The 19,720-nt window shown below is 39.5% G+C and overlaps 1 protein-coding gene across 5 annotated transcripts in view; it reads left to right on the top strand.

Moving 5' to 3' along the window:
- The window catches only part of DENND5A (DENN domain containing 5A), a 102,283-nt gene that overhangs the window by 44,337 nt on the left and 38,226 nt on the right, over nucleotides 1-19,720 (top strand). For 3 of the 5 annotated variants that reach the window (XM_026486081.3, XM_057316847.1, XM_057316848.1), the window contains exons 5-8: nucleotides 5,036-5,223; nucleotides 14,757-15,074; nucleotides 16,284-16,499; nucleotides 17,000-17,234. In XM_026486081.3, the coding sequence (XP_026341866.1) occupies nucleotides 5,036-5,223; nucleotides 14,757-15,074; nucleotides 16,284-16,499; nucleotides 17,000-17,234 (957 nt within the window). The remainder of the gene's footprint in view (nucleotides 1-5,035; nucleotides 5,224-14,756; nucleotides 15,075-16,283; nucleotides 16,500-16,999; nucleotides 17,235-19,720) is intronic. The other 2 variants (XM_044379485.2, XM_057316850.1) reach the window with 1 other exon arrangement.

Raw genomic sequence — 19,720 nt, 5'->3', positions numbered from 1 at the left:
TGTCGTTTAAACAGTTCAGGTGGCTTTTCTTGAAATAGGTTTTGCCTCAGGTGGATGAAGAAGGTGGCCTTCCCAAAAACATTGTATTTTTGCTTAAAACATGACTGTATAGTCACTAGTCTTTTGATGAAGGGTCTAGTCTAGGTATTTCCTTTGATTATGGGTCTGCTAATCAGATGTCTGCATTGTTTTTCTTATATAAACAACACCCATAATGCATTCACTAGGTTTTCCAGATACATTTTGTTTTTTAAAGGGGAGTGAGAACTTAACAAACCTTGCAAAAGAACCAGAATGGAGACTACCTATAGATTTTTGTGGTTTTCCCTGTTTTTTTTTTTTTTTTTGCACTTAATTGCCTCATGATATACTTAATTCAGTTATACTATTTTTTAGCCACTTTGCATTACTCAGTCTATTTATTTTAATTTAATTTAATTTTTTTTGAGAGAGAGAGTGTATGCATACTTGAGGGGTGAGGGGCAGAGGGTGAAGGAGGGAGAGAATCCTAAGCAGCTTCCACACCCAGCAGGGAGACTGACATGGGCTCCATCTCACGAACCTGAGATTGTGACCTGAGCCAAAATCAAGAGCTGGAGGCTTAACCAACTGAGCCACCCAGGCGTCTCTACTCAGTCTTTTTTTTTTAAGATTTATTTTACTTTGGGGAGAGGGCAGAGAGAGATGGAGACAAATCCTTAGGCAGGCTCCCTGACTTGGGGCTCAATCCCAGGACCCTGATATCATGACCTGAGTTGAAATCACGAGTTGGATGCTTAACTGACTGAGCTATCCAGGCACCCCAAAAATAAGTTTTTAAAAAAGCAAATAAATAATGTGTCAACAAACAAGGTAGAGAAAGTTGAAAGTTTCCCTTTTTTACCTAGAATCCTACTCCTCAGAAGTAATCTCTTAATTTTTTTAGTGCCCCCTCTCAAATATTTTTGAACAATGAAATATTTTCATGTGAAGTGTTGAGTACATATGTGTTAATTGTATTATTCTTTAAAGTATACATGTACATTATGATACATGTATGGTATATTAAAATTAATGTTAAAATTTCATATACCATATGTATATGTTTTAAATATGGTATATTAAAACTTAGGAAAAAAGCCTTTCAATCATATGGTAGGAATTTTAACACGTTACAAAAGGGTGTATCGTGAAGTGTAAAAGACTTCCACCTCTGGCCCCTGGTTCTCCTTCAGGGAGATTACCACTGTTTTCCTGTTTCCTTCCAGACATAGTCGTGCATATACAACATACATACTTTTTAGAAACAACACAAATGGGAGCATGCTAATCATTGTTTTGCACTTTCTTTCATTTAATAATGTATCTTGGAGATAGTGAGACATAGAGATTAGGTTGTTTCCTAAGAACAACGAGTACATGAGAAACATCCTTATTCGTAAAGTTTTCACAGAAGTGTGAGTATGCAAGGACCGTTCGTGATTCAGTTTCCAGTGCATGGAACTGGCCCCGTAGTTTGTTTAAGGGTGGGTTATCTGTAGAGTGGTCCCAAAGCTGTTGTCTTCCTCTGCACAGAGACAAGCCATGAAAACATGCTGATTCCTCCCACCCTCCCTCCCTCCCCACTCAGCAGCGGTGGTTGTGATCCCACTGTGTTTTGCATTATTTCCTTTTGTTAAAAGTAATCGCTCGTTAAACATTATGGGGATTTAAGAGAACATAGTTGCCTAGAGCCTTAGTATCTCCAGTTGATTTTGGTCGTTTGAAATGCCTTGGGTGTACGTGACCTTCAGCTGCTTCCTGGTTATTGATTTCGCCTTCTTGGAATGATGAGCACAGACACAGGCAATGGCAGAGGAGGTACTGATTTTATCATTTGTGCTGGTGTACAGAAATGGGTTTTGTGCTGTTACTTACAGCTCCTGGAGGTCAGCATCCTAGCGTGGGTACCACAGATTACTGGATCCCTGAGGCATTGTTTGTTAGGCCATGCAGGCCATCCTTCAAGGTGGGATGTCGCTTTTTTTAAATGTAAAAATGTAGAGAAAAAGAAACCTACAACTCAGACCAGAAAGGCCATGCAATTCCAACTCTCTGGTGTCTGTAAAACTAAACCACATAAATGGAAATCGGCTTAGCCTTGAGAGAGGAGATTATCTCTGACCTCCAAAAGTGTTTTGTTTCTAAGAATCCCATAATTTCAAGTGCATCACAAGGAATTCTTCAGAGATCTCAATCTGAGGCAAATAAAGTTATCCACTCTTAAGAAACAAGTGGGCTGAGTTTTAGATACTAAACTAGACTAGATTTTTTCCTGAAAAGTAGGGGAAAACCAGAACCAGATTTCTGTGCTATTGGAAAACCTGCTTTGATGGAGTAGGGAAAGCCTTTTCCTTCAGACTGTAGCGTGCTCTGTTCTATGTTGTAGAATGGTTGTTCCCAGACACTGCAGCTAGGTACTGGAAGTAGTAGTCCAGCACCAGGAAGTCTCATGACAAAGGCGTTTTTGGGACTTCTTTACTCAGACTGTCTGTTGGCCTTCTGTGAAATGTTACTGTCCCTGAGCAGACATGCCAGGAATGCCAGCCGAATAAAGCACCTGCTTTATTGACTTTGGGCAAAGGAAGGAGGAAGTCTTTTGGTTTTCTCGTGATTGAAAAGGCCTCTGGTACTCCTGCCTGCCTCCCCCCCTTTAAATCCAGCAGCGGGGTGTGCGTGTGTGTGTGTGTGTGTGTGTGTGTAGGTGTGTGTACACACTGAAGATGGGGATGGATATTTTGGTGTAATATTTATTCAAAATATCATGTCCCAGTGTTGGGACATAGAAAGACTACACCTTTAGCTTTACATATCCCTTGAAGGTTTTCTCCCATGCTTTTGCATTCTTTTGATTCATCTTAATTTTGAATTTTAAAATAAATTCTTAAGATGACTGAGATTCTCAAGATTATTGCTCTTGAGTAGATTATTTGCAGACATTCATATGTAGAAAAATAGAAGAATTTAAGTCTAATCTGGAGAATCATTAGAATTTTTCTTTTTTTCTTTTTTAAAGGTTTTATTTATTTGAGAGGCAGAGAGAGCACACGTGTGAGTGGGGGGAGGGAGACTGCGAGAATCTCAAGCAGATTCCCTGCTAAGTGGAGCCTGATGCAAGGTTCCGTTTCACTAGGGGCCTGATCTCAAGATCCTGAGATCATGACCTGAGCTGAAATCAAGAGCTGGCTGCTTAACTGACTCAGCCTCCCGGGTTAGAATTCTTCTTAATAATGGTTGTTGGAATGTCATCGAGCAGAAGAATTTCAGCAGAAAGATTAAAAAGCAAAGTCGTGTGGGCATCCCACGGAATTGAGGTATCACAGAAGAGGCTGAAGGCGGAGCTTGCAATGGCATACATTTTGTTCGTCGTTTACTTTCATGTGGGACTAAATACTTTTTCTGAAATTATTTATGTATATAAAACCTAACTCCAAAGATTGCTTTTCTTTTTTTTTTTGTAATTTGGGAAATGTTTTTGTTGTTGCTTGAGTGATGGTTGAGAATCTTCACTACATAGTTTTTAATGTAGGAAGGACGTTGCTTTGTGTAGGCACAATGAAAAATGAGATAGACTCTCTCCTTGAACTCTTATTAGTTTGCCTTGATCTTTAGTGAATATGAGAAGCTCATATTCTTTTGTCCTTCTGCTAAACCAGTTTTTTGTTTGTTTGTTTTAATTGATGATCAATCTCAGAGTTCACTTTTAGGCATTAATTGGTCATATCACTTATCTGTCACGTTCCTTAGTTTCCTCAAAGAAGCATATGAGGCATTTTCCTGTAGTGCCCTTAAAATCAAGTTTGAGATGATGGAGTTTTAGTCATTAATTTCTATATATTTTCCTTATTCTTTGCTTAGCCAGTAGTAAGGTAGGCAACTTTCAAAGCATGATTAGTGAGCAAATATGGGATACTTTGCTAAACTTCTACCTAGTTGATACATATCAGTTTTTGCTCACTTTTTTACTCAACCTTCCTCATTGTGGGGAAACCTTTCTGTTACTTATAACTCCTTTTTGAACCAAGCTATTATTTGTTTAAATGATGGGGTGGATTTTTAGTACGTGAAACCACTTTAACCCTTATGAGAAAGCTCATTTGAAATCAGCCATTCCAGAGGATATTAGTCATATGATTTTAAAATTTATGTGCCTTTGTCCTTAAATGCCTGAAACCATTATACCATTTGTGAATAGTAATTTTTTTTTTGTAAATAGTAACTTTTAAAATTTTACTTTTAACCAGTCCATTTTATTGGCTTTGCCAATGTATTTATTACTTTTTTTTTAACTATAAAATGGGTCTAGAAATTGTGTTCTAAAAGTAAAGCTAAACTTTGAACACAAAGCCTTCCCTTCCAGACTAAGATCTCTGACCTAAAATAAGAGTTTTGAAGCATGAAAGTCAATCTTAGTCTTTCAAATTCTCAGGAAGCTTTTTATTCAAGTATTAAAGTAACACATTTGTGCTGTTCTCATTGAGGAAAAGTTCCAGGTGGAGGACAGACTTGACTGGTGGAAAACCAGCTCTGCATGCTTTGTGGTTCTTTGGTCTTGATCTTGAAGGCAGAGCTCCTGTTAGTTCCTAATAGAATGCTGATATATCTGAGTGGTAGAAGAGCTTCCATGCTGAATGAAGACCCAGGCCACTGTTCCTTTTGTTGTTGTTGTTGTGGTTCCCCAACCCCTTTCTACTTCAGAGAAGCTACTTAACATTCTGTTTAGTATTTGGAGCAAGGTGCCATTTAGGATTTCTACTATATTTCCATAGTAAATTTTATTACCAGCAAGAACATGTATGTGGGTATATTTCAGCTTGTGGTCCACTGAGGTCTCAGGGTTGTCTTTCTGATACCCATAAGGGAATCACATTCTGAGCATACCCTTGCTGAGGTTTATTCTGAGCCTTTCTAAATGTGAAATTGTATTGAAGGTTTTAACTTACTATTTGACAAGCAAGTGCTTTGTTTTTGACTGGTTTGTATGTGTTTTTTTGTTTTGTTTTGTTTTTTAACCTAGATTACCAGAGATTGATGACTGTGGCGGAGACAATTACAGCTCTCATGTTTCCTTTCCAGTGGCAGCATGTCTATGTCCCTATTCTCCCGGCTTCTCTCCTACATTTCTTAGATGCTCCTGTTCCATACCTGATGGGCTTGCATTCCAATGGCCTGGATGACCGGTCAAAGCTGGAGCTGCCTCAAGAGGTGAGAGGAATGCGGAGCTTGGGCGCTGGCGCCCCTGGCCCCAGTCTAGGATTGGAAAGAGAATGGCTTTGGGATGAGGCTAGGGTGGTGTCACAAAGTTTATTTTCTTTTATTTTGAGGAACATAAATAACTTTCCAGGAAAAAATGTAAAAACAATGAACATTTAGCTTAGTTTAAGTCATTGCGGGAACATTTGTCATCTCTATTATCTGACATTGCATACATTGTAACATCTGTGTTTATACTATCGTGAATTTCCTTTTCCATATGCAGTTTTTCAAGCATTGTATTTTACGTACTCTTCAAGACATTTATTAGGAGATCTTTTTAGGGGCACTTGAGTGGCTCTGTTGGTTAGGCCTCCAACTTTTGATTTCAGCTCAGGTCTTGATCTCAGGGTCCTGAGTTCAAGCCCCTGCATTGGACTCTGTGCTGGGCATGGAGCCTACTTAAAAAGAAAGAGAGAGAGAGAAAGAAAGAGAGAGAGAGAGAGAGAGAGAGAGAGAAAGAAAGAAAGAAAGAAAGAAAGAAAGAAAGAAAAAATCGTTTCATTCTGTAAAACTCGAAATACACACAAAAGAGTAGCATAATGAATTCCTGTGTTCTCAGCACCCATCTTCAACAGTTATCATACATGTTAAATTGAATTTTACTTTTATACCTCCTACCCCCTGTTATTTTAAGGAAATCCCACATAACATAATTTCATAATCACTTCATTACTCAGACCAAGTATTAATAAATCTGTGGGTTTCTTTTATAGGCCAAGTGTATCTGTAAATGTTGACCTGATCATAGTGATTTTTGTGGTGCTGAGCCAGCTGAAAATTTTCCTTGTTCAAGATAAGGAAGACCTTGAGAGAATGCTTTTCCTCTTTTGCTGTGAAGATGGCCTGCTCCTCTTTCCTCTTATTTCATATACCAAAAGAATTGATTAAAAATATATTTATTTATTTCCTGCTTCATTCTAAAGCAGATTTAAAGCACGATTAAAATAAGATTATTTTTTATTTTTCTAGAATTACTCAAAGAACCGGTCTACCTTTTTATCTCATTTTGTGGCTGGTATGAAACCACTTGGGAGAAGGGGTTTTCATATTCTGAATTTCTTAGTCATTAGAAATTCAGAACAAGATTTTGGAGTATACGTACACTGGTGTTACATGGCTCTGTTTCCTCCCTCCACCAAAGTGTTTTTGGAGGAGATTTTTGCATAACTAATATTAGTAAGGAAACCTCCAAAGAAGAGCACGGTCTCATGTAATTGGATCTGAGCCTCATATTATTGGGCATGTCTCGGCAGCATCCTTGATGAAACCCTGATTATTAGGTCACACTCGTAATATTTACATTATAGTCAGATGCATCTCTACTTTTTCTTTCTCCTTTGGTTTTAGAAGCAAAATGTCCTCCTTTTAGCTTCTTCCCTGTCTTACCGCTTTTGCTGCTTTGATTTTATAGACCTTTGTGTTGTTTGGAGTGGGACAAGATTGATTAAGGAAGAAGAGATCTAAGTGATGGAGAAAATCATTGAGTTGGGGTATTGGGTTTTTATATATGTTTGTTTTACTGATAAATATACATGAGGAGTACATAGCAAAGTTTGGAAAATGGAAACATGCATATTTAAATTGATACCTCTTCAGAATAAATCTATCATTTTGTAAAGTCAAAACAAGAATAACAACAAAAAATGGGTGAAGGTGGAGAGCTAAAGAGGAATGCTACGTACCAGTGTAGTAAGTAGGTCACCAGGCAAGAAGCCAGTTTTCTCGGTTTTATTTTCATCTTTAGCATCAGCTTGCTTATATTTGGGGCAAGCTCTGTTCCCTGTAGGATCCCTCAGCATCGTTCTTTGGGTGCCTCATGTATGTGGGTGTATGAAGAGGCTGCTAAGAGACCAGCAGTTTTCTTAATGGGGGACTCAGTGAAACTGTTTGAGAAACCAAGGGTTGTTTGAGGAATCCAAAAGTTCACTCTGTCCTGGTTCTTGGGGTCTCCACTTTTATAATATTCTCCATCGTTGCTACATCCTTTGCGTCTCCCTGTGGTCTGCTTGGGAAGGAGAGGTGACAATGAATACCTGTACATACTTAATAAGTAATTCTAGGGTTTCGGAGTCCCACTTCATCCAGACTGTCCTTTTGAAGGTCACATATTTGTGCAGGTTGTTTCATAGCTGGATATTTACCTTGATTTTTAGCAGAGAACCTGTAGAATACCTGAGCCTGTGTCGTCCCTCTGGGGAACTTTAGACTGGGGAGAACTTTTCTCAAGGAATAAAGCGCCCTGAAAGGTATGCATAATGAAAGACTAAAAATATCTCTGAAAGACAACTTTGGGATGTCTCACAAATTTTGTATATATATACTTTTTTTTTTAAGATTTTAGTTTTAGGTACTCTCCATACCGAACATGGGACTCAAGCTTACAACCCCGAAATCAAGGGTCCATGTGCTACCAGTCAAGCCAGCCAGGTGTCCCATAAGTGATACGTGTTTCTAGTAAAAAATTATACCAGTGCACAAAAGCATAAAAATAAAGTAAAAATGACTTCGGATTTTACTACTCAGAGATAACGACTTTTAACATTTTGGTGGACATCCTGTGGTATCTTTACGCTGCTAGAAGGAGGTTTGAGGCAGAACTGGGGAAATTCACCTGGGCCTGCGCAACGGTGCGTCATCAGGCTCATGGGGCAAGCTTGACTTATAAAAGGGACTTTCCCCAGAGGGATGAAGACTGTACATTTCTTAGATCTCTAAATCTGAATTCATCAGTTGCTGCCCCATCTTGGGGCATCAGAAGTCTGTGAAAAAGCCCTTTGTTCCTTTTTATACCAACACACGAACTCAGCTGTCCCTGAGCAAGGGAAAGTGCTGAGCTGCCTTTGTGAGGCATTCTTTGTCCTGTGCTTCTCTTTTGGGTTTCATTGTGTGAGTCCAGGAAGGGGGCAGTTTGTCCACAGCTATGTCAGGGGAAGCAGGCAGAGGATATTAGAGTAAAGAAGAGGGTGTTACTTCTTTCTTTCTTGGGTCTGTCTGTCTTTCCTACTGTTTTTTCTCCTTTCTCAAGATATTCCTTCAATAGCTTTTCCCAATAACGTATGCGTTGAGCTCCCCTTCATTGAATAACATGGAGCTAGACTAGGGGTGAAGCTGGCTGTAATTTGGTATTAGGAACTCAGCTCTGGGAAGGGGCATTGTGATCTCCTGCAGGAAAAAATTTGGAAGACTTTTCAGGATTTTGGGGATCCATGTGGTTACTGTCCCAGAGTAGCTAAGTCTTCCCATGGCCTCTCCCAACAAGGCAGGAGGTGAAAAGAGGAAAACTGATCATGTGGGTTCAATGCCTCTTCTAGGCTACTTTTTGTCCCCCAGGCTGTTTTGCAGGAGTTGGCCTCTTAGCTGAGGAAAGGGGTGCATGAGGAGTTTGAGGTGGGCTTGCAAGTTGCTTCTCTTTGCCAGACCTCTCAGCGTGTAGGAGAAAGCAGTGTGAGGCTATTGTTTGAGCTTAGTGTTTGAGTGACCTCCTGTTTCACTTTGCCTTCTCATCCCTACCTCCTTCAGCCCAACTCTGTAAAGAATGGCTAGTGGTATCTACTCAGAGGCTCCTGTCTTAATCTAGCCCATCTCTGATGTGTGCCTGAGCTGCATTCTCTCCTCTAGCTACCTCCCACCAGGAGTGTATCTACAATACGTGGACATAGCATTTGGAGTTCATAAAATTCTTTACAGACATTCTATATTTGGCTCACATCAGTGGGAGAAAAGCCAACCAAGCATTGTTGAGTGGATGCAGTTATTTTTAGATGCCTCTGTGTTTCCAATTGGACAAACTGCTTTTTTTCTACAAAGAGAGGAGAACCAGTGGGGTAAATGATTGCACTGTGTGCCTTTGGAGGGTCCCACAGCTTTGTTCTGTTAGCTGTATGGACAGGGCTGATGAGGTAGGTGATCTTCATGACTAGATTTAGTTGTCTTTACTACCTTTTTTAATGGCTTGATATGAAAGCATTTATAATTTTAAAATCTTAAAGGGACAAACAAAAAGCCTATTTTTAGGTGTTAAACATTTGTTGGCCTTTTTTCCAGTCAAGGCTTAAACTTGTTATCCAGTGGAGAACTCCAGAAAGTGAATTTTTTTTTCATTTTTTAAAAATTTAAATTCAGTTAATTAACATATAATGTATTATTGGTTTCAGAGGTACAGGTCTGTGATTCTTCAGTCTTATATCACACCTAGTGCTCATTACATCACGTGCCCTCCTTAATGTCCATCACCCGCTACCCCACCCTCCCACCATCCTCCCCTCCAGCAGCCCTCACTTTGTTTCCTATGATTAAGAGTCTTTTATGGTTGGTCTTCCTCTCTGATTTCGTTTTATTTTTTCTTCTCTTGCCCCTTCTTCTCTAGTTCCATCCACATTTGTGCAAATGGCAAGATTTCATTTTTTTTGATGGCTGAGTAGTATTCCTTTGTGTGTATATACCACATCTTCTTTATCCAGTCATCTGTTGATGGACATTTGGGCTTTTTCCATAGTTTGGCTGTTGTGGACATTGCTGCTGTAAACATTGGGGTACAGGTGCCCCTTTGAATCCAGAAAGTAGTGGATTTTAAAGCTATTCTTCTTTTAATCTTTGTGTCTTAGATATGGGAAAGTTCCCTTTTTTGACTGTGGATTGGTAGGTGGAATAGTTTATGCACCCAGCAGGTGTTTATTGAATGAATGCATGCATGGACGTCTTAAAGCATGCAGTTTTAATAGATTGAGAGTTTGTGGAATGGTTCTATTTAGCTAGACTTACGTCATCCTCCCACCTCTTCTTTTAGACTGCAAGACTTATTGGTACAGGGAAAAATAGAAGGATCAGTGGATCAACGCTTTGATATACAACAGAGGTACCATCCTAAAGGAGGGACTGTTTAATAATGGAGCTAGAAAATTGTTTGTCCAAAAGGGAAAAAAGTAAAAGGATCCCTACCTTCCACCATAATAAAATCAACTTGAGATGGGTTAAGAAGTTATAAACATCAAGAGCAAAAATTAACTCTTCTAAAGATAATATTAATAAGTACATTTCTGACCTCTGGGTAGGGACGTTGTAAACAAGATACAGAAAACACTATCCCTAAAATAAAAAATTGGTAAATTTGGTTTTTTAGTAAAAGGCGAAACATTTATGTGGTCTGAAGAGAAACCAGAGTATATATTTGATTTTTTAAATTACGAGAAAGACATCTGAAAATGAAAGGATACGATAAAAACTAGAAGATATGTAACACGTATAACCTACCAAGAATTAGCATCAGGAGATTGTAAAGAACTTGTACAAACCAGTAAGATGATAAGCAGCCCAGTAGAAAAATGGGCTAAAGATGTGAATAAGTATTGCACAAAAAATGCACATTTTTTTCACTAGCAACCAGACAAATATAAATTAAATGCACCTGTTTCAGTGGCAAAATTAAGAAATCTAATGATACCAAATTTTGGTAGGCTCAATAGATTGCTGGTGAAAGTGTAAATTGTTATAACTAGTTTGGACACAGCTAGGCATTATTTTATAAAGTTGAACATTTGCATAGCTTAGAACACAGCAGTTCCACTCCTAGGAGAAGATCTTGCACACATGTCCAAGAAAACATGTAAAAATGTAAAAGCAATAACAGGAAAGAACTTAAATGCCCTTTAATGGGAGAATTGATAATAAATTGTGCTACATCCACACGGTGGAATATTATACAAGAATGAAAATGAACATCATATAGCTACCTATAAGAAAATGGCTGAATCTTAGTAATGTCAAGTTGAGTGAAGAAAAGTAGTAGCACAGCACTGCTTAAGGAATGGTAATCCTTTCATAAATTTTAAAAAACAGGCAAACACTTAAAGGCATATATATGTGCTAAATTGTAAAACAAAGGGCAAAAAGATAATAAATAGAGAATTCTGGATCGTGGTTACCTGGGGATGGGAATGTGTAGATTGGAGGGTGGGATTGGGGAAGAGTGTATAGGTAGGTAAAGTATTGGCAATGTTCTAGTTTTTGGTTTCTCAGGAAAAAATGTCTTTAAGATTGTCCCCAGAAAGTGTTCAGTTTCCATTCCTAATAAGAGTGTATGAGATGTTTGTTTTCTAGTGATTTGGCCAGCATTGGACTTTATAAATCTTGTAGATCTTTGCCAACCCAGTAGGTAAAAAATACTTTGTCTGTATTTCTTGGATTATTAGCAAAATCGAAGAACTGTATATGTGTGTATATGTAAAACTTTATTTGAGAGAGAGAGTGGGAGTGGGAAGGGGAGGGGCAGAGGGAGAGGGAGAGAGAGCATCCTCAAGCAGACTCCCCGCTAAATCATGGATCCTGATGCAGGGCTCTGTCCCAGGACCCTGAGATCATGACCTGAGCCAAAATCAAGAGTTAGCTGCTTAACTGACTGAGCCACCCAAGCACCCCCATCTTTTCATATATTTGAAGTTAATTAACTGAAAGTTCTTCTGTGTTTGCCTTCTGTAACGAGTTCCCATTTCTCAGTTGGGTGATTTATTTTTGTTTCAGTGATTTCTTTGGCTATTAACCTTGTGTTATGTATGATAATTACTGTTTCCTAGATTATCTTCTAATTTTTTTATGGCAGTATTTACCTTTATGGTTTTTAGCCTTGAATAAAGTTTAGAAAGCCCAACTCTACCTTAAGATAGAGCAGTAATCTTTTATAGTTTGTTACTGCTTCTGTGGGTTTATTTAACTTTTTTAACTTTTTGTTATGGAAAACACGAATGCATGTCAGAGTAAAGAGACTAGCATCCATCATTCTGTGCCCTTCTTTCCGTATTGACCTCCCTCTCCCCACTCACCCTGCTGGATTATTTTGAAACAAATCTCACACAGCAGTATTGTGTTATTCAAATATATTCAGTATCGATCTCTGAAAGATACTCTTTTTAAGAAAATAGAGTGGCTTTATTTTTTGTATTTAAATCTTGAGTCTATCTCAAATTCATTTGTGATATTCTATTTTAACATTTCTAAATGTATAGCCATTTGTCCCGAAAACAGTTATTGAATGATCCATCCACATACATGGGTCTGTTCAAGACTCTTGTTTTCCAACAGATTATTTTATGTTTATATTAGAATCCAGTAAGGCAAGTGTTTTCTCAGAATTTTTTTGGCTATTTTATTCTTTCAGGCAAGATTCAGAATTAATTCATCAGACACTCCCTTCAAAAACTCTCTGGAATTTTGAAAAAAATTGACATTAAATTTACAAATAAGTAGGGGGATTATCAGCATCTTTTCAATGTGAAATTTTCCTATCTAATAATATTGTTATATATGATAACCATTTATTGAAGTTTTATCTTCCACAGTGATAATAACAATGTTAATTACCATTGGTTAGTAATATGGGCCTGGCACATAAATCCTCAACATTTATTGTCTCATAATCCTCAAATTTATGACATAGGTAATATTATCATTTCTGTTATATGAACAAAACAGAAACACTTTTTTTTTTAAGTTTCAGAGGTAGAATTTAGTGATTCATCAATTGCATATAACACCCAGTGCTCATCACATCACGTGTCCTCCTTAATGCCCATCACCCAATTACCCTATCCCCCCCAACCCATCTCCCCTCCAGGAGCCCTCAGTTTGTTTCCTTGAATTAGGAGTCTCTTGTGCTCTCCCTCTCTGTTTTTGTCTTATTTTCTTTTTCTTTTTTTCTTATTTTCTTTTTCCCCTATTGTTCATCTGTTTTGTTTCTTAAATTCCACATGAGTGAAATCACAGTATTTGTCTTTCTTTGACTGACTTATTTCACTTAGTATAATACCTTCTAGTTCCATCCATGTCATTGCAAATGGCAAGTTTTCATTCTTTTTGTTGGCTGAGTAATATTCCATTATGTATATACGCACACACACACATATATATATATATGTACTTATATGTGTGTGTGTGCGTCTGTCTATCTGTCTATCTCACAGGTTCTTTATCCATTCATCTGTTGAAGGACATAAAACAGAAACACTTTTTAAAAAAATTTCTGTGTTATGTTTAATTCATTCAGCAAATTTCAGATCTTTTTTTTTTAAGATCAGTTCTCAAACTTTTTTTTTTTTTAAGTAAGATATAATGTATTATTTGTTTCGGGGTACAGGTCTGTGATTCATCAGTCTTATATCCAGTGCTCGTTACAACACATAGTCTCTCCAATGTCCATCACCCAGTTACCCCATCCCCTCACACCCCTCCCCTCCAGCATCCCTCAGTTTGTTTCCTAAGATTAAGAGTCTCTTATGGTTTGTCTCCCTCTCTGGTTTCATCTTGAAACAAACACTCTTTTTTTTTTTTTATTTTTTTAAAGATTTTATTTATTTATTCGACAGGATAGAGACAGCCAGAGAGAGAGGGAACACAAGCAGGGGGAGTGGGAGAGGAAGAAGCAGGCTCATAGCGGAGGAGACTGATGTGGGACTCAATCCCAGAACGCCGGGATCACGCCCTGAGCCGAAGGCAGACGCTTAACCGCTGTGCCACCCAGGCGCCCCTAAACAAACACTCTTAAACATTTAATAATGCAGTGAAGGAAATGATAGTTGTCTTGGCTAGACAGGTTATGGTTATAAGATAAATATTTTTTAAAAAGGCTTCTCTAACTTATAGCTACAAGGAAATACCATAGGGACAGGAACTATAAAATATTTAAGTTAAAGTGAACAAGAAATGTGTAGGACCTCTAAGGAGAAGAGTGGAGGGTTAGCTTGAGCATATGTCTGAAGTCAGGCTAGCTCAGTTCAAATCGCAGTTCTACTTACTAGCTTTGTGACTTTGAACAAGTTCGTTAACCTCTCTGTAACAGTTTTGTCTGTAAAATAAGGGTAGGTAGATATTGCCAAGTTGGTCTTTGTTAATCCATATTATCTACCTCACCAGCAGTGTATGAGAGTGCTGTCTCCGCACATCTTCTCAGAAGCAACCTTAAAGCCAGAACATAGCACAGAAATAATTAAGACCCACCACCAAATCTAACAAACTAGGACTAAGGCTCAAAAGGGATAATGGTATGCTGGGGTCATATAGGGAGGTAGTGCTGGAGTCAGATCTGGAACCTAGACTTTCTGACTCACTCCGGATGTTTTCTTTACTACTGTAAGAATTCAGGAATTCAGCGACTGTTTTATGAGCATTTGCTATAGGTGTGACTTTTGTGGTAGGTGTTCAATATCTGTGTCATCACAGAATCCTTAACACTCTCTAAGATAAGTGTTTTTATCTCTTTATTTGCATTTTATAACTGAGGAGACAGAATCAGAAAGTTTTAAGTACCGTTCCTTAGAAAGTGGCAGGGGAAGATTAGAACTCAGGTCAGTTTCCTTCTTGAACCCCATGTTTATACCGTATCTCACACATGCCAATTTCAGATATTTCCTCTTCTCTCTCTTGTTCATTATCCTTTCTAAACCTTCTTCCTAATGCTCTGGAGTTGTTTACACTCATCCTGTTTTGACTGCCAGGCTAACCTCTGCTTTGTGGACATTGACAACCACTTCATTGAGCTGCCAGAGGACCTGCCTCAGTTTCCCAACAAGTTGGAGTTTGTCCAGGAAGTCTCTGAGATTCTCATGGCATTTGGCATTCCCCCTGAAGGGAACCTGCATTGCAGCGAGAGTGCCTCCAAGCTGAAGAGGCTCCGGGCCTCTGAGCTTGTCTCTGACAAGAGGAATGGGAACATCGCAGGCTCCCCTTTGCATTCCTATGAGCTCCTCAAGGAGAATGAAACTATTGCCCGGCTGCAGGCCTTGGTCAAGAGGACTGGGGTGAGCCTGGAAAAGGTGAGATGCTGTATATAAATTTGTGACAGGTTTGGTCTGTACTAGGGGGCTGTCCTGGTGAAATAGAGTGTGAGATAAGAAAGCACCTAGTTCTGGGCAAGGCTTATATGTGAGCAGTGGAAGAATGCTCTTGGATGGGAGACTCTGGATTCAGCTCTGGCAAACGTTATCTTAGTAAATGCTATTTAAATCTAAATTTGGGTAGCTTTTCACCTGGCATCAAAAAGAACCCGCTGTCATCCTTTGTGAGCACCACGGGAGAGTGACTTGGGGGTGACAGTCGTCATCTTTGTATTCAGACCTCTTCCAGATCCATTGCCCTTTGAGTTTCACGGCAGCTGACAGCATGCAGGGCAGGTATTGTTAACACTGTTTTATAACTCAAGAAAGCAAGGCTTAGAGAAATTAAGTGCCTACTAGGTGACTGAGTGGAGGCTAGATCCTGGTCTTCCTGAATGCTAGTCCTGTGCTCTTTCCAGGCTGAAGTTAGCTTTCCATCTCCTGACTTTGATGACACTATCAGCTTTCTGTAGTTTTTTACCCATCTCTTCACCCTCCCCCATTCTCACTGTTAAGTTATTTTTGTAAATTACATATAAGCAGAATGGGCTAATCACTTTGTTGGGCTATTTTTTTTTTTTTTAGTAAAGTCTGAAACATTTATTTTTCCTGTTCTATTTAATTAGTAAAGCAGATATTTTTAAAAAAATCATGGCTAAAGAGGAGCAGAGAAATATTTAGAAAGGTTAAAACAGACACAGTAAGGAGAAATTCTTAGGGAGAAAGATGAGAACAGTGATGTGGGGGAGAAAATCAAAGAGGTGAAGGGAGAGCCAGAGTCTGACTTTGTTGCTTTGCGTTATCATTTTCTCATTGACTTTCCAGATTTCCTCCTTTCCCTGACCCTTGAGATAAGTAGCAGCTTTTCTTCTGTTGCTGAATCTCTGCCCATAATGACCTTATCTCTACTATCGTTGAGTTCCTGGGTACCTGCAAGTGCCGACACCCTCATTTTTCTCTTCTGCGTGTCAGAATTCCTTTCTTACTTTTTTTCCCCTTCCCTTTGTTGTTGGTATGTTGTTGTTTGTTTCTTTTCTCCATTTGCTGCGAAGTAATGACCACTGTGGGGGGGGGGGCAGGAGACAGACGAGTGGCATTTTTTTGGATTAAAGAGAAACCTTATATTTTCAACTGTTTCTTTTTTTGTAGCTGGAAGTGCGTGAAGACCCCAGCAACAATAAGGATCTGAAAGTTCAGTGTGATGAGGAAGAACTCAGGATTTACCAGCTAAACATTCAGATCCGTGAAGTTTTTGCAAATCGTTTCACTCAGATGTTTGCCGACTATGAGGTGTTTGTCATTCAGCCCAGCCAGGATAAGGAGTCCTGGTTTACCAACAGGGAGCAGATGCAAAACTTTGATAAAGTGAGTAATGCTGCTGGGGAGGTGGTGAGGAATGAGAACATGCCAGACCCTCTTGAAGATTTAGCTGAAGATGAGCTTTCTTGCGTTACATGCTGGAAACAAGTGCAGATGTTGACGCAGTGTGAGGTCTTGTGATGTTGACGCAGTGTGAGGTCTTGCTTTAGAACGGAGTGCTGGTTATTACTGTCGGGTGAGTCAGAGAGCGGTCTTAGGCGAAGGTGCACGTGCAGGTTGAGCACCGGATTCTGGGGAGCTTGGTTGCCACAGTAGGTTACCTGAGTAAGTTCGGGCTAGTGTGCCGAAGTTTCAGGATACCTGGAATTATATGAGCATTAAAAAGCGATGAAGAGATTTTGCTATTTGCTTTTCATAAAGACCTAGGAAACTTCAGAGAAAAATTAACCTACTGGATCCCTTGGGTGTGTTGCCTTTGCTAGTCAAGGCTGATATACCTGCTTCCCTCTTCCCTGCCAATGACTGTTTTCTTTTGGTCCCACCAGGCCTCTTTTCTATCAGACCAGCCTGAGCCATATCTGCCCTTCCTCTCAAGATTCCTAGAGACCCAGATGTTTGCTTCTTTCATCGACAACAAAATCATGTGTCATGATGATGATGACAAAGACCCTGTGCTCCGGGTATTTGATTCCCGAGTGGACAAGATCAGGCTGTTGAATGTTCGGACACCTACTCTCCGCACATCCATGTACCAGAAGTGTACCACTGTGGATGAAGCAGGTGAGGCCTTCTTGGTGCTGTACGTGCCTCTTGGATTATGTCACTGAGGTGTCCCTGTTCCTAAACATGCCAGCTTCTTTCCCTGTTTCTGCTTTTGCATAGATTATTCCCATTGCCTTCCCCTTTTTTTGCCTGGCAAACTTCTCCTTTCACACTGCGTCAGTTAGGAATGGGTCCTGCTGCAAGTAATAGAGAATTTAATTAGCTTGGGTTAGATGGATGGGGGTTATTTTTCTCAAATTAGTAAGAAATTCAGAATTAGTGGTTTTGGTGTTGGCTCAGTTGCTCAGTAGTGTAATCAAGAACTAAGATTCTTTCTTTTCACTCAGTTATCCTTAACATAGTCACTTTTATATTCATACTTGTTGCCTCATGGTTGCAAGAGGCTTTTTATGTTCACATTCAGGGCAAGAGAGGGGAAGGTGATACCAGTGGTATTTTCCCTTTTGTATCAGAAAACTAAAGCTTTCCCAGAAAACAACTTCTGTTGTCTGATAGGCCATGACCGTGTTATATGACCATCGTTAAGTGCAAGGGAGGCTGTGAAAGCGAATATTGAACTGGGTGTAATGTCACCCTGAACAGTATTGGGGCTCTATTAGCAAGAAAGAAGGGGGGAATGAGTTATGATTAGGCACTTGACAGACCACAAAAACTTGGCTGAAATGTCTCTTTGTCTGAGGAGCCTTCTCTGATGACCTCAGGCTGAGTCAGTGGATTCCCCGTCTGTGCTCCTGTGGTGCTTTGTTCTTGCCTCTTCTCTATAATCTCTATTCGTTTGAGCTGTCATTATTGGGGAACAGTTTAAGAGCGGAGACTCTTTACTCATTTTCTTGCCTGTAATCTGCTAGCGTCGGCCCAGCACATATAGATGTTAAAAGCTGTTTGCTCTCACGTGTGACTGAAGAGACCTTTTTGTTCACAGAGGCCCTGTCTAGGTCAGCTTAGCTAGAGAACAGTCTCATTTGAGGTGTCAGATTAAGTAGTGTGTTCGCTTCCTTGTGGGTTGTTCAGTGTCCTTGTTGTAGCCTTTTTGCATATTTTTTTCATTCATTTACCAAATTGTATAATACCTGTTACATATTCAACATACAGTAAGTGTTCAATAGATATTTACTGGGTGAATGAATGTGCCAGGCATTTTTCTAAGTTTTGAAGATGAAACTGGTGACCATTTTTTTTTTTTTAAGATTTATTTGAGAGAGTGAGAGAGAATGAGTGCGTGTGCGTGCACGTGAGTGTGGGGAAGAGCAGAGATGAGGGATAGGCAGGGGGAAAGAATCACAAGCAGGCTCTGCACTGAGCATGGAGCCTGATTTGGGGCTCAGTCTCACGACCCTGAGATAATGACCTGAGCTAAAATTGAGAGTCAGATACTTCACCGACTGAGACACCGAGACACCCCAAAACTGGTGACAGTTTGGACAAAGTCCTATCTTCATCAAACGTATGTTCTCTAGCCTTTTCTCTTTACCTTTCAACTCTTGTTCCATGCTTTTCATTAAGGTGACAGTCCTCTTGGCTAAGGCTTGAGGACATGCTGCCTGTGCAAGTGAATTACTCTAACATAGTCATGCTTGCCTCCTGGAACACATCAGGCTTTGTATTCCTGAACTGCGCCTAAGATTTTGGTCCTGGGGTGTTTGGTGGAAATTTTTTTTAAGGAGTGTCGGTTTAGAGAAACATCTCCCAGTTTAAATCAGGACTTCCCAATCTTTTCATGTTGTGTTACACTTGAAAATGATAATATATGATTCACTGAAATAAACGGAGGAGTTTGCTTATAGCTAGAGGCTATAAAGCTAGAAACTCCAGTCATGAGGCCTTGCCCATCTGCCACAAGGGTCTAGGCAATCAGTTCGCAGCCCATCTGTAATCCATTTTTTGAACACCAAACACTGCTGCATACTGATTGGAATTATTGTAGTCTCAGCTGTGGCCAGAGCACATGGTCTTTTGGGCTTGTTAGAATGTGGGGTTTGGGATTTGGTGGGAGGGTCAGCTAACCCTCATTTGTATGGCTCATTTCAGAAAAATGGATGCCACAGACCCTTCAGCAACTCTATGCTCTGCTCTTAGGAATAATGGCAATATTTTAGGTATGCCCAAGAGAGATGTACTCCAAATATGCTAGAGCGGGGTTCTTGCCGCTGGTCTCAGATCCCTAGCCTGGAGGACTAGTTCATTCACCTCACCGCATCTCACACCTCAGCTTCTTGAAGCAATCTGATTGGAAAATGGTAAAAACATAACTAAAAGGATCTTTTCTTTTTTCTTTTTTGTGCTTAAAATTTTTATGTTTTTTTTTTAATTTTTATTATTATGTTGAATTGGCTAAAAAGATCTTTTTGGAGATCCTTTAAAATTCTGCATTCAAAAGGGATCCTGATGGCAATCAATTCTACTTACCCACTAATTTTATAGATAAAGATGTTCCTTTGATTCACCATTGTATCTGCAGGGCCTAGAATAGCACCTGGCACATT

This window comes from Ursus arctos, unplaced genomic scaffold (genome assembly GCF_023065955.2).
Source record: "Ursus arctos isolate Adak ecotype North America unplaced genomic scaffold, UrsArc2.0 scaffold_22, whole genome shotgun sequence".
Lineage (NCBI taxonomy): Eukaryota > Metazoa > Chordata > Mammalia > Carnivora > Ursidae > Ursus > Ursus arctos.
This window is presented reverse-complemented; position numbering and strand designations above follow the sequence as displayed.